Source organism: Pan paniscus, chromosome 2 (genome assembly GCF_029289425.2).
Source record: "Pan paniscus chromosome 2, NHGRI_mPanPan1-v2.0_pri, whole genome shotgun sequence".
Classification (NCBI taxonomy): Eukaryota; Metazoa; Chordata; class Mammalia; order Primates; family Hominidae; genus Pan; species Pan paniscus.
In genome coordinates, this window is record NC_085926.1 from 119,851,049 (window position 1) to 119,865,477 (window position 14,429).

Here is a 14,429-nt window from a genome sequence, read left to right on the forward strand (position 1 = left end):
GAGTCCTTAGATTCAATCCTGCCTCTGAGAGGAATGGCCTCCCTCTTTTGGCTCTCTTCCTTGGGCTCTGGAGCTTCCAGCTGAGCTGTATTAGGGTATTAAAATGCTTCTCTCTTGGATTTAGAATTCACCTGAAACCAAATCTAAACAGAAGCTTCCTTTACATAAGAAGACAAAGCAGCAGGAAGAGGTAGTCAAAGTTCTTCAGTTGGGATCCAGGGACTTGCTGAATTTCATTGCATATTCTGTTTCCCTGGGGGAAAAAAAGCAATTCGAATGTCCAGGGAAACTTGGCAAGCATTCTTGTCCGGAGAACTGTGTGTGATTGTTCTTTCTTTACCAATATAAAAACTCTGCCCTTAGTTCTCCCTGTGTGCAGAGTCTTCTGCTGAACACCAATGGAAGTTTCAGAATAGATCCAATTTCTGTTACTATGTGTTCCCAGTTTACTGTGGGAGATAGGACAGAGAAACAGAGAATAGTAATGTTTTGCATTTATATACTCGCTAAAGCACTTCTAAACTCATCATCTCAGTCAATTCTTACACTAAAATTCTGTAAGTGGGGAGGATATAGTAATGATAGCCAAAATTTACTGAGTTCTTACCGTGGGCCAAAAGGTGATGTTATTCTCATTTCTTTGGAATAACAGAACAGAGGATTTGAGACAGGTGTAGTGACAATGCCAGTATCAGTATGTTAACACAGCCAGTGGCAGTGTTGCCTAACTAGCTAACAGTGTGTCAGTTAAACTCCAGATTGCATAATTCTCAAGCTGTGAGCTGCAAAGGTAAGAAGCCCAGTTCATTGTATGTTTCAAATAAGCTATTATAAAACATTAAAATATATTAATATTTAGGAGGATCATTTATATATATCCCTAGGGTTAAAAGAATAATACATTACTTTATTATTTTGCCTATTTTTTTAGTTAATGATATCTCTTCTGGTCCCAAAGAATTTAGGGCTACTTGCAAAGATGTATATACTTCTCATGAAATGAGGCAATATAAATCTTACAAGATTTGACTGTACTGAGGACAGATACCTCTATGTCTCCTCTCATGTTAGTTGGTCTATTGTAATAGATAGGGAATTAAAATAAAACATAACATTCCTTATATTCTGACTGATATATTACATGAAAAGCATAATTCTTTTAATGTCCAGTAGGATTATCATGAAAATGTTATAGAATCTCTTTAGTAGGAAGAGTAGGCATTTAATTTTACAGGATTTAAAAACTCTGCCTAAAGTCAAGGTGATCAATTAGCTTACCCTTAGGAATCTCTGCCCTCCATGTTGGGCTCTGTGCCTGACTCCAGCAGCCTCTGAAGTAGAAGCTATCATATTGCCAGGATTCCTCCCAGCATGGCAAACAGAACAGCTGGGGACAAGAGTCCCCATAGTGGGGCTAAGCAGAGACTGACATCTGAATCTCACTGCTTGGATATCAGGTATTCCATAGGCTACCTCTTTATTCTGTTCCTAGGAAGTAAATATCACCATTCTTCTGCCCCAGAGCCCTAGGCTTTTCATTTAGTAGCTGTGGGAAGATGAGCAGGTCCAAGGAATATTTGAGCAAGTCCATGTAAAATAAACAAGAAACAAAATAATATTCAGATTAGCTTCTATTATTTCTAAATCAGTAATATAAGCACTTTTAGTGTTACCTAATAGGTGTGTCATGAAGAGTAGAGACCATTGCTCCATTACCTACCATGATGATTTGAAATAAATGAATTTTTCAGTTTTGAAGAAATCTAATTGTTGAAACAGGGAAAAACAGCTCATGCTTGAATCATTGCCTTCTTGTTGAATAGACAATCTGTGGCTCCAACTATCCACTGAGCATTGCCTTCATTGTGGTGAATGAATTCTGCGAGCGCTTTTCCTATTATGGAATGAAAGGTAATTTTGTGTCCAAGAGTCCTACCTACTCTCCTCCACCCACCCTCACCCCATGTTTGTGACAGCCTGGTCTCTTTATATGCACTTATTTCCCGAGTCCACTCTTTCTGCCTTGGTCCAAATTGGTCCTTTACTTTGGCCAAGACTTCCAATAAATCTCTCATAGGATTTCACCTAATATGTAGGCCAAGATCAGAAAGGCCTGAGACAAACCAGAACATAGACTTTGAGAATGGGTAAGTGGGTGGAGCTGGACATGATGGCATGTGCCTGTAGTCGCCACTACTTGGGAGGCTGAAGCAGGAGGATTGCTTGGGCCCAGGAGTTCAAGGTTATCGGGCACCTGTAATTGTGCCAGTGAATGGCCACTGCACTCCAGCCTGGGCAACATAGCAAGAACTCATCTCCAAAAAAAAAAAAGGGGGGAAAGCTCTCATTATCTGAGTTACATTTTTCATACCTGTTCCTCAGGTATGAGCTAACAGCTCTTGGCTAAGGGCTCATACCTGAGGAACAGGTATGAAGAATAGAATTCAGATAAGAGCTCTTATCATCTTGTTGCTGGGAAGGAGAGGAGAGGGAAGGGATATTGGAAGCACCATGTTATGTTCATGGTTGGCCTAAATGATGCTAGGGGTGCACATAGACTGAAGGGAGGAGTATTATATTTGTACATTCAACATAGTCCCATTCACTCCCACAACTCCCATGGGGCCCTGCTTCTACTGCCTGGCAGTCACTTCTCAGTCATGTCACTGATGGGAGTGCTGAAGGCCAAAATCACATTATAAAGACCAGAGATGAAATATTTTTTTCCATAAGTCACTTTAATGCATCTATCTTGTTTTGTCTCCCCACGCCTCCTTTTTTTTCCCACTACAGCTGTGCTGATCCTGTATTTCCTGTATTTCCTGCACTGGAATGAAGATACCTCCACATCTATATACCATGCCTTCAGCAGCCTCTGTTATTTTACTCCCATCCTGGGAGCAGCCATTGCTGACTCGTGGTTAGGAAAATTCAAGTAAGGAAGATGGGAGGTCACATCCCTACAAGTTTCACAGGTTGTGCAGAAGGCTATCACTTCTAGCCTCTTGCTTCTGAGTAAGAACATACCTATGTCATGCGTGAAAAATAAGAATCTCTGTACATCTGTGTAGTGTGGGAAATTTAAAAAAAAAGAATCTCTGTGGTAACAAGGAAAGGCTATTCTTTTCATTATCAGTTTTTCCAATGTGTTTACATCCTCTTCAGTTGTGGTATCTTTTGTTCCTTAAAACTAATTTTAACCTCCCATTCTGTAGTTTAATATTAAAACTTGCTCTGATCTTGTTGGAGATAGAGAGCACTATCCACCAGCAAATTTCTAATTTTAGCCAGGTGCGGTGGCTGACGCCTGTAATCCCAGCACTTTGGGAGGCTGAGGCGGGCAGATTGCCTGAGGTGAGGAGTTTGAGACTAGCCTGGCTAACATGGTGAAACCCCGTCTCTACTAAAAATACAAAAATTAGCCAGGCATGGTGGCGGGCACCTGTAATCCCAGCTACTTGGGAGGCTGAGGCAGGAGAGTGCTTGAATCTGGGAGGCAGAGGTTGCAGTGAGCCAAGATCGTGCCACTGCACTCCAGCCTGGGCAACAGAAGAAGACTCTGTCTCAAAAAAAAAAAAAAAAAAATTGAATTTTAGATGCTTTTATGTAGTTATTTGATACTTTCTCCATCTCTTCTCCAGATTGAGTTATCCCACCTCCTTTAGGATCTTCTTATGAGTGTCTCTTTTCAGCTCTTTTACCATCTATTTCTCTTCTCTAATGTCTTTTGTAGTTTCCTTCTTATGAATCTAATATTTTCATGAGTTAGACTATTGGTTCATTCAGTTCAGTATCTTTTAAGTCCCTGAACACAGCACCAAGAGATATAACATGGTATAATGTTATAATTGTCCCCTATAACATTAAACTGATAAGCTTAGAAATGGATCATGGATATCCCCTGCCCAATTATTTTCTATGGACCTGTCATCCATGGATTTGTCTAAATGAGCATTTCTCAAAGGGCATTCTGTTCAAAACTATAAAATATAATGAGTTATGTGGGAAAATAAAGCTCTTGTGGTCAAACAAGTTTGGAAACTGTTAGGCTGAGCAAAGCTTAAAATGTTCCCTTACTGCATGACTTCTTATAGCCTTAAATATGCTAATATGAACTATAAAATCTCCATAGAAGGTTGTAGTATGTAGTGTTTCCCAAACCAGTTTGACTATGGAATATTTTTTCTGGATATTTTGTGGACCCAGTGTTCCAAGGAATTCTCTTTAGTAAACAATGGTTTATAGCTTACTTTGGCCGATATATGTTCATTATTCTAGAAGTGTTTAATCAGCACCTAATATATATCTATAGACATAACACAGTACTGAACTGTGGTGGGTGAGAAGAATGGTGGGTGAGTAGCTGAGATCTACATTTGCTACATATGTAGTAGTAGTCACCAAGTTTATCTAGATAGGAGATTGGCACTACTTGCAGAATAAAAAGTGCAAGCCATAATCTATGTATTCAGTTGTAGAATAAAGATTCATATACTTGACATACCACTTTTATTTATTTTAAAAATAACTTCCTTTAAGATTGAAGAAGTACAGTTACAGGATTTGGTGAGCAATTGTTTCCTGGTTAATTCAGAGAAAATTTAACAACCTCCACTTGTGCTCTCAAATCAATCCTTCTTGATGTATTTATTATTGTTTTTAATTTATTTTTATTGGGATATAACTTACATAAAGTACACAAATTCAAAAGCCTTAACTGTACACCTTGATCAGTTTTTATGTATGTATCACCATCACCTAGATCACTCTCCCTAGGGTCTCTGTACCCTCACTATTCCCCTCTCTTGCCTTCAAATTCTCCCAGAGAATCAGAGTCTTTTCCTTCAACTAGAAGCAGGAGCAAATCTTTAATAGCTTTAAATGAACAAAACTCATCTTGACTCTCTTTTCCTATCATTTTTCTCCTGTTACCATTAACCCCATATTATAAAAATAATCCTCTGTGTGTGTTGCCTTTCTCACTCTTCATTATCAGTTCTTATGGTAGAGTAATATAATATAATGCAATATAATCCAATTCAATTTAATTTGATTTGACCCAATTTAATTCAATAAATGTTTATTGAGAACCTTCTGTTTGTCCAAGGAACCATGGAGGATGAAGAGGTGAATTACACATACCACCTAATTCATATTGTTCATATTCAAATAGCTTTAATACAGATCATATTGTAGTACAATAAGATATACTGTAAATCATCTTTTTTCCTTCTGAAATTACTCCCTAAGATCACTGGTAAGGATTTCTTCATTAGCAAATTCCAGTGGTCTTTTCTAAATTCTTACTCATTTTGAACTTGTTGTTAACATTTCAGTCTGTTTATCATTTCTGTGAAACTCCCTGGCCTTCTCTACAGTATATTTTTCTCACTCTCGTCCTCTTATATCTTTTCTTATTTATCTGGCTTCTCTTTTGCCTTTTGTTTACTTCACTCTTTCCTGAGTGTAAGCATTTTCCCAGGTTATAACTTTTACCCTCTTCTCTTTCTCTAGATTATTCCTTAGCAAATTCTGTGGTGTTGATATTAGCTATATGCAGATGGCTCCTCAAATTCCAGTGAATTACATATTGGCATTCACCTCCACAAATCTGTTCTTTCTTCTGTCTTCTCTACATTCCCACATTCAATCAGTTATCAAATTCTACCAATTCTGTTTGCCACAATCTCTCTCACATTTATCCCTTTTCAGCACAACATCCACTGCATTAGTTGCCATCACCCAGTTTTGGTCTTCATTGTCTCAATGTCTTTAAATTGAGATATTAAAATGGACATCTAAAATGTTTTTACTGCTTCCCATCTCTTCTTCCTACAATTGAGCATATACGCTACTGCCAAATTAATTTTCCTAAAAGAAATCCTGATCACATTACTACTCTGCTCAGCAATTTCTGGTGACTATTAAATCACTGTCTACTAATCTCACTCCAACTGACTTTTCTGTGCTTATTGTCATACTTATCTCCTTTCGAGAATGGCCACTAGAGGAAAATGTAATACTAATATTTCTGTAATCATATCCAATGACATCTCTTTTTCATGTCTGTTTGCATTGTTTCTGCTTCATGGAAACCCCTTCTTCCCCACCTTTTCATGTCCAAACCCCGTAAGGCTCACTCAAATACCACCTATGCTATGGAGTATTCTCTGCCCCCTCACCTTTTACTATAGCTGGAAGTAATATAGTGTTTTCTGAGTTCTTTGTTTTCTCAACCTTATATGACATTTACTAAACTCTATCTTATTATAGTTATTTAATTATTTATATATGAATCTGATATCTTCTTTCAAACACTTAGAGGACAAAGTCATTTATATATATTTTTCCCCACCCACCCCAGTCATTTATATATTATATGAACGTATATAATATGTATAATATATAAGTATATATATAATATACATATTTTTTGTGGTTGAGGCAAAGTCTCGCTCTGTCACCCAGGCTGGAGTGCAGTGATGCAATCTCGGCTCACTGCAACCTCTGCCTCCCAGGTCCAAGCGATTCTCCTGCCTCAGCCTCCTGAGTAGCTGGGATTATATGCATGTACCACCATGCCCGGCTAATTTTTGTATTTTTAGTAGAGATGAGATTTCACCATGTTGGCCAGGCTGGTCTCGAACTCTTGACCTCAAGTGGTCCACCCACCTCTGTCTCCCAAACTGCTGGGATTACAAGTGTGAGCCACTGTGCCCGGCTGTGATTTATATTTTTATCCAAGAGCACGTAGAATAGTGCCTAGCAGATAGGCCCACAGTAAATCTTCGAATTCTTAAATTTATTCACCCTCAGACCCTCAAATGTAGCCACAGGACTGCAGATAGATGTAGACAGGCATGAAGGTTACTTTTATTTTATTGTGGGTATTTTGGTTGCTTTTTAAGTAAGAAAACTTGGGGGTGATTTGTGTCTCTTTCACAAAGGCAGTAGTTTGAGAAAACGTGGGTAACTTGTTCTCCTGTAGTCATGTTTGTGTGTGTGTGCGTGTGCATGTGTGTGTAACATATACAAACAGATGATAACAGCAACAAAAGGGAATAAGTATTTAAAACTACCCTTCCTTAAGTTGGAAAATCAGAAAAAAGACAAGACTCTTTCTTTACTGTCTTTTCTAATTTGAACCTGTAATCTATTTTCTTCATTTGCTAGAGGAAAATGGATAGATTTTTGTTTCAAACCGTTAAGTTCTTCCCCACCTCGCATATGTTTCTCTGCCTGAGTATGTGTTTGTGTGTGTGTGTGTGTGTGTTTACTTTTACTCACGTATTACTTTGAGGGTGAAAAGCCTTCTCTAACATTAGAAAGATTGTTCAAACCCTGAAGGGGCAATTTCCTGAAGTTAGTAAACAACTTCTATTAAAAATCTTTCCTCTGTTTGCTATCCCAGAATAATAGATATGTTAAGAGGAAATGGGCATCCAGAGTCCCTGACTCTTGTTTAAGGAACTCCCTATGCCAGGAAAGAAGTGAGGCTTCCTTCAGAGCTACATACAGGAAAGACTAATCAATAGGTACGCAGTGGGAAAACAAAAATTATTAAACATGCATATTGGTTTCTCAAGGATGCTATTTGTAGTGTCAAGTTGGTTTTAAGAAAGGAAAACATTTTTAGTCATAGTTCCTAGATTTTACATCCTATTACCCAGGCTCATCAGTTTTGATTTTTGACCTGGGCAATCACTTAGAACCACTCTCTTAAACGTGTTTATTATTTTTTTATTTTAATTTAATTTTAATTTTTATTTTTTATTATACTTTAAGTTCTAGGGTACACGTGCACAATGTGCAGCTTTGTTACATAGGTATACATGTGCCATGTTGGTTTGTTGCACCCATGAACTTGCCATTTACATTAGGTATTTCTCCTAATGCTATCCCTCCACCAGCCCTCCACCCCATGACAGGCCCCCGTGTGTGATGTTCCCCGCCTGGTGTCCAAGTGTTCTCATTGTTCAATTCCCACCTATAAGTGAGAACATGCGGTGTTTGGTTTTCTGTCCTTGTGATAGTTTGCTCAGAATGATGGTTTCCAGCTTCATCCATGTCCCTGCAAAGGACATGAACTCATCCTTTTTTATGGTTGCATAGTATTCCATGGTGTATATGTGCCACATTTTCTTAATCCAGTCTATCATTGATGGACATTTGGCTTGGTTGCAAGTTTTTGCTATTGTGAATAGTGCTGCAATAAACATACGTATGCATGTGTCTTTATAGTAGCATGATTTATAATCCTTTGGGTATATACCCAGTAATGGGATGGCTGAGTCAAATGGCATTTCTAGTTCTAGATCCCTGTCTTCCACAATGGTTGAAATGGTTGAACAATTTTACAGTCCCACCAACAGTGTAAAAGTGTTCCTATTTCTCCACATCTTCTCCAGCATCTGCTGTCTCCTGCCTTTTTAATGATTGCCATTCTAACTGGTGTGAGATGGTATCTCATTGTGGTTTTGATTTGCATTTCACTGATGGCCAGTGATGATGAGCATTTTTTCATGTGTCTGTTGGCTGCATAAATGTCTTTGTTTGAAAAGTGTCTGTTCATATCCTTTGCCCACTTTTTGATGGTGTTGTTTTTTTCTTGTAAATTTGTTTAAGTTCTTTGTAGATTCTAGATATTAGCCCTTTGTCAGATGGGTAGATTGCAAAAATTTTCTCCCATGCTGTAGGTTGCCTGTTCACTCTGATGGTAGTTTCTTTTGCTGTGCAGAAGCTCTTTAATTTAATTAGATCCCATTTGTCTATTTTGGCTTTTCTTGCCATTGCTTTTGGTGTTTTAGTCATGAAGTCCTTACCCATGCCTATGTCCTGAATGGTATTGCCTAGGTTTTCTTCTAGGGTTTTTATGGTTTTAGGTCTAACATGTAAGTCTTTAATCCATCTTGAATTAATTTTTGTATAAGGTGTAAGGAAGGGATCCAGTTTCAGCTTTCTACATATGGTTAGCCAGTTTTCCCAGCACCATTTATTAAATAGGGAATCTTTTCCCCATTTCTTGTTTTTGTCAGGTTTGTCAAAGATCAGATGGTTGTAGATGTGTGGTGTTATTTCTGAAGCCTCTGTTCTGTTCCATTGGTCTATATATGTGTTTTGGTACCAGTACCCTGCTGTTTTGGTTACTGTCGTCTTGTAGTATAGTTTGAAGTCAGGTAGCGTGATGCCTCCAGCTTTGTTCTTTTGGCTTAGGATTGTCTTGGCAATGTGGGCTATTCTTGCGTCCATATGAACTTTAAAGTAGTTTTTTGCATTTCTCTGAAGAAAGTCATTTGTAGCTTGATGGGGATAGCATTGAATCATAAATTACCTTGGGCAGTATGGCCATTTTCACGATATTGACTCTTCCTATCCATGAGCATGGAATGTTCTTCCATTTGTTTGTATCCTCTTTTATTTCGTTGAGCAATGGTTTGTAGTTCTCCTTGAAGAGGTCCTTCACATCCCTTGTAAGTTGGATTCCTAGGTATTTTTTTCTCTTTGTAGCAATTGTGGATGGGAGTTCACTCATGATTTGGCTCTCTGTTTGTCTGTTATTGGTGTACAGGAATGCTTGTGATTTTTTTCACATTGATTTTGTATTCTGAGACTTTGCTGAAGTTGCTTATCAGCTTAAGGAGATTTGGGGCTGAGACGATGGGGTTTTCTAAATATACAATCATGTCATCTGCAAACAGGGACAATTTGACTTCCTCTTTTCCTAATTGAATACCCTTTATTTCTTTCTCCTGCCTGATTGCCCTGGCCAGAACTTCCAACACTATGTTGAATAGGAGTGGTGAGAGAGGGCATCCCTGTCTTGTGCCAGTTTTCAAAGGGAATGCTTCCAGTTTTTGCCCATTCAGCATGATATTGGCTGTGGGTTTGTCATAAATAGCTCTTATTATTTTGAAATACGTTCCATCAATACCTAGTTTATTGAGAGTTTTTAGCATGTAGCGCTGTTGATTTTTGTTGAAGGCCTTTTCTGCGTCTATTGAGATAATCATGTGGTTTTTGTTGTTGATTGTGTTTATATGCTGGATTACGTTTATTGATTGGCATATGTTGAACCAGCCTTGCATCCCAGGGATGAAGCCGACTTGATCATGGTGGATAAGCTTTTTGATGTGCTGCTGGATTCGGTTTGCCAGTATTTTATTGAGGATTTTCACATTGGTGTTCACCAGGGATACTGGTCTAAAATTCTCTTTCTTTGTTGTCTCTGCCAGGCTTTCATATCAGGATGATGCTGGCCTCATCAAATGAGTTAGGCAGGATTCCCTCTTTTTCTATTGATTGGAATAGTTTCAGAAGGAATGGTACCAGCCCCTCTTTCTACCTCTGGTAGAATTCAGCTGTGAATCTGTCTGGTCCTGGCCTTTTTTTGGTTGGTAGGCTATTAATTATTGCCTCAGTTTCAGAACCTGTTACTGATCTATTCAGAGATTCAACTTCTTTCTGGTTTATTCTTGGGAGGGTGTATGTGTCCAGGAATTTATCCATTTCTTCTAGATTTTCTAGTTTATTTGTGTAGAGGTGTTTACAGTATTCTCTGATGGTAGTTTGTATTACTGTGGGATCGGTGGTGATATCCCCTTTATCATTTTTTATTGTATCTATTTGATTCTTCTCTCTTTTCTTCTTTATTAGTCTTGCTAGTGGTCTATCAATTTTGTTGATCTTTTCAAAAAACCAGCTCCTGGATTCATTGATTTTTTTGAAGGGTTTTTTGTGTCTCTATCTCCTTCAGTTCTGCTCTGATCTTAGTTATTTCTTGCCTTCTGCTAGCTTTTGAATTTGTTTGCTCTTGCTTCTCTAGTTCTTTGAATGGTGATGTTAAGGTGTCAATTTTAGATCTTTTCTGCTTTCTCTCGTGGGCATTTAGTGCTATAAGTTTCCCTCTACACACTGCTTTAAATGTGTCCCAGAGATTCTGGTATGTTGTGTCTTTGTTCTCATTGGTTTCAAAGGACATCTTTATTTCTGCCTTCATTTTGTTATTTACCCAGTAGTCATTCAGGAGCAGGTTGTTCAGTTTCCATGTAGTTGTGCATTTTGAGTGAGTTTCTTAATCCTGAGTTCTAATTTGATTGCACTGTGTTCTGAGAGACAGTTTGTTGTGATTTCTGTTTTTTTATATTTGCTGAGGAGTGCTTTACTTCCAACTATGTGGTCAATTTTGGAATAAGTGTGATGTGGTACTGGGAAGAATGTATATTCTATTGATTTGGGGTGGAGAGTTCTGTAGATGTTTATTAGGTCCACTTGGTGCAGAGCTGAGTTCATGTCCTGGATATCCTTGTTAACCTTCTATCTCGTTGTTCTGTCTAATACTGACAGTGGGGTGTTAAAGTCTTCCATTATTATTGTGTGGGAGTCTAAGTCTCTTTGTAGGTCTCTAAGGACTTGCTTTATGAATCTGGGTGCTCCTGTACTGGGTGCATATATATTTAGAATAGCTAGGTCTTCTTGTTGAATTGATCCCTTTACCATTATGTAATGGCCTTCCTTGTCTCTTTTGATCTTTGTTGGTTTAAAGTCTGTTTTGTCAGGGACTAGGATTGCAACCCCTGCTTTTTTTTTTGCTTTCCATTTACTTGGTAGCTTTGGTAGATCTTCCTCTATCCCTTTATTTTGAGCCTATGTGTGTCTCTGCACGTGAGATGGGTCTCGTGAATACAGCACACTGATGGGTCTTGACTCTTTATCCAATTTGCCACTCTATGTCTTTTAATTGGGGCATTCAGCCCATTTACATTTAAGGTTAATATTGTTATGTGTTAATTTGATCCAATCATTATGATGTTAGCTGGTTATTTTGCCCGTTAGTTGATGCAGTTTCTTTCTAGCATTGATGGTCTTTACAATTTGTCATGTTTTTGCAGTGGCTGGTACCAGCTGTTCCTTTCCATGTTTAGTGCTTCCTTCAGGAGCTCTTATAAGGCAGGCCTGGTGGTGACAAAAATCTCTCAGCATTTGCTTGTCTGTAAAGGATTTTATTTCTCCTTCGCTTACGAAGCTTAGTTTGGCTGGATATGAAATTCTGTGTTGAAAATTATTTTCTTTAAGAATGTTGAATATTGGCCCCCACTGTCTTCTGGCTTGTAGAGTTTCTGGCGAGAGATCCACTGTTAGTCTGATGGGCTTCCCTTTGTGGGTAACCCGACCTTTCTCTCTGGCTGCCCTTAACATTTTTTCCTTCATTTCAACTTTGGTGAATCTGACAATTATGTGTCTTGGGGTTGCCCTTCTCGAGGAGTATCTTTGTGGTGTTCTCTGAATTTGAATGTTGGCCTGCCTTGCTAGGTTGGGGAAGTTCTCCTGGATAATATCTTGAAGAGTGTTTTCCAACTTGGTTCCATTCTCCCTGTCAATTTCAGGTACACCAATCAAACGTAGATTTGGTCTTTTTACATAGTCCTATATTTCTTTGAGGCTTTGTTCATTTCTTTTTACTCTTTTTTCTCTAAACTTCTCTTCTTGCTTATTTCATTAATTTGATCTTCCATCACTGATACCCTTTCTTCCACTTGATTGAAACAGCTATTGAAGCTTGTGCATGCATAACATAGTTCTCGTGCCATGGTTTTCAGCTCCATCAGGTCATTTAAGGTCTTCTCTGCAGTGTTTATTCTAGTTAGCCATTCATCTAATCTTTTTTCAAGGTTTTTAGCTTCCTTGTAATGGGTTCAAACATTCTCCTTTAGCTTGAAGAAGTTTGTTATTACCAACCTTCTGAAGCCTACTCTTGTCAGCTCATCAAAGTCATTCTCCGTCCAGCTTTGTTCCGTTGCTGGCAAGGAGCTGCAGTCCTTTGGAGGAGAAGAGGCACTCTGGTTTTTAGAATTTTCAGCTTTTCTGCTCTGGTTTCTCCCCATCTTTGTGGTTTTTATCTACCTTTGTTCTTTGATGCTGGTGACCTACAGATGGGGTTTTGGTGTGGATGTCCTTTCTGTTGATGTTGATGCTATTTCTTCCTATTTGTTAGTTTTCCTTCTAACAGTCAGGTCCCTCAGCTGCAGGTCTGTTGGAGTTTGCTAGAGGTCCACTCCAGACCCTGTTTGCCTGGGTATCACCAGCGGAGGCTGCAGAACAGCAAATATTGCAGAACAGCAAATATTGCTGCCTGATCCTTCCTCTGGAAACTTCGTCCCAGAGGGACACCCGCCTGTATGAAGTGTCAGTCAGTCCCCACTGAGAGGTGTCTCCCAGTTAGGCTACACAGGCTTCAGGGACCCACTTGAGGAGGCAGTCTGTCCGTTCTCAGAGCTCAAAAACCCTGCTGGGAGAACGAGTGCTCTCTTCAGAGCTGTCAGACAGGGATGTTTAAGTCTGCAGAAGTTTCTGCTGCCTTTTGTTCTGCTATGCCCTGACCCCAGAGGTGGGTGGGGTCTACAGAGGCAGCAGGCCTTGCAGAGCTGCAGTGGGCTCTGCCCAGTTCAAGCTTCCCCAGCTGCTTTGTTTACCTACTCAAGCCTCAGCAATGGCAGATGCCCCTTCCCCTACTAGGCTGCTGCCTCGTGGGTCGATCTCAGACTGCTGTGCTAGCAGTGAGCAAAGCTCCATGGGCATGGGACCCACCAAGCCAGGCGCAGGATATAATCTCCTGGTGTTTTGTTTGCTAAGACCTTTGGAAAAGCACAGTATTTGGGTGGGAGTGTTGCAATTTTCTAGGTACAGTCTGTCACAGCTTCCCTTGGCTAGGAAAGGGAAATCCCCCAACTGCTTGTGCTTCCTGGGTGAGGCAATGCTCCACCCTGCTTCAGCTCGCCCTCTGTGGGCTGCACCCACTGTCCAACCAGTCCCAATGAAATGAGCCAGGTACCTCAGTTGGAAATGCAGAAATCACCATCTTCTGCATCAACCACGCTGGGAGCTACAGACCGGAGCGGTTCGTATTCAGCCATCTTGGAGTTATTATGCTTTTGAATGTCCTCTCCACACTTCTCTTTTCTCTTTCTCTGAGTGGGTCTGTATAGTATGTCCTTTCTCTCTCCTCTTTTTTGTCTGATCAGAACTGACCTTCTTTTCTTCATGCAAGCTCTCTTCCTCTGCCATCACTACACACTCTCAGCCTCTGTATATACCTCTTCTTAGTTCCTAAGTGCCTATTAAAAATGGCTCTGGCTTTTTATATTCTTATGGTGAAATAAAATGTATTACTTCTTTCTCTTCCATTTTCTTTTTCCACATTAACTTGTTCATGATAAAACCAAAGGAATGCTGGATTATGAGTTAAATATAGAAGCTCTACACCTAACCCTAATACTAATTAAAATGTCACTTTGGGGCCAGGTGTAGCAGCTCATGCCTGTAATCCCAGCACTTTGGGAGGCTGAGGCAGGAGGATTGCTTGAGGCCAGGAGTTTGAGACCAGCCTGGTCAACATAGCAAGACCCCATCTCTACAATAAAAAATAAAAAGTC

At 39.4% G+C, this 14,429-nt stretch overlaps 1 protein-coding gene across 3 annotated transcripts in view; it reads left to right on the forward strand.

The window, feature by feature from the left end:
- Window positions 1-14,429, forward strand: part of SLC15A2 (solute carrier family 15 member 2) — a 53,345-nt gene that overhangs the window by 3,040 nt on the left and 35,876 nt on the right. For all 3 annotated transcript variants that reach the window (XM_055110343.2, XM_034957174.3, XM_003825181.5), the window contains exons 2-3: window positions 1,824-1,911; window positions 2,794-2,935. In XM_055110343.2, coding sequence (XP_054966318.1) covers window positions 1,824-1,911; window positions 2,794-2,935 — 230 coding nt within the window. The remainder of the gene's footprint in view (window positions 1-1,823; window positions 1,912-2,793; window positions 2,936-14,429) is intronic.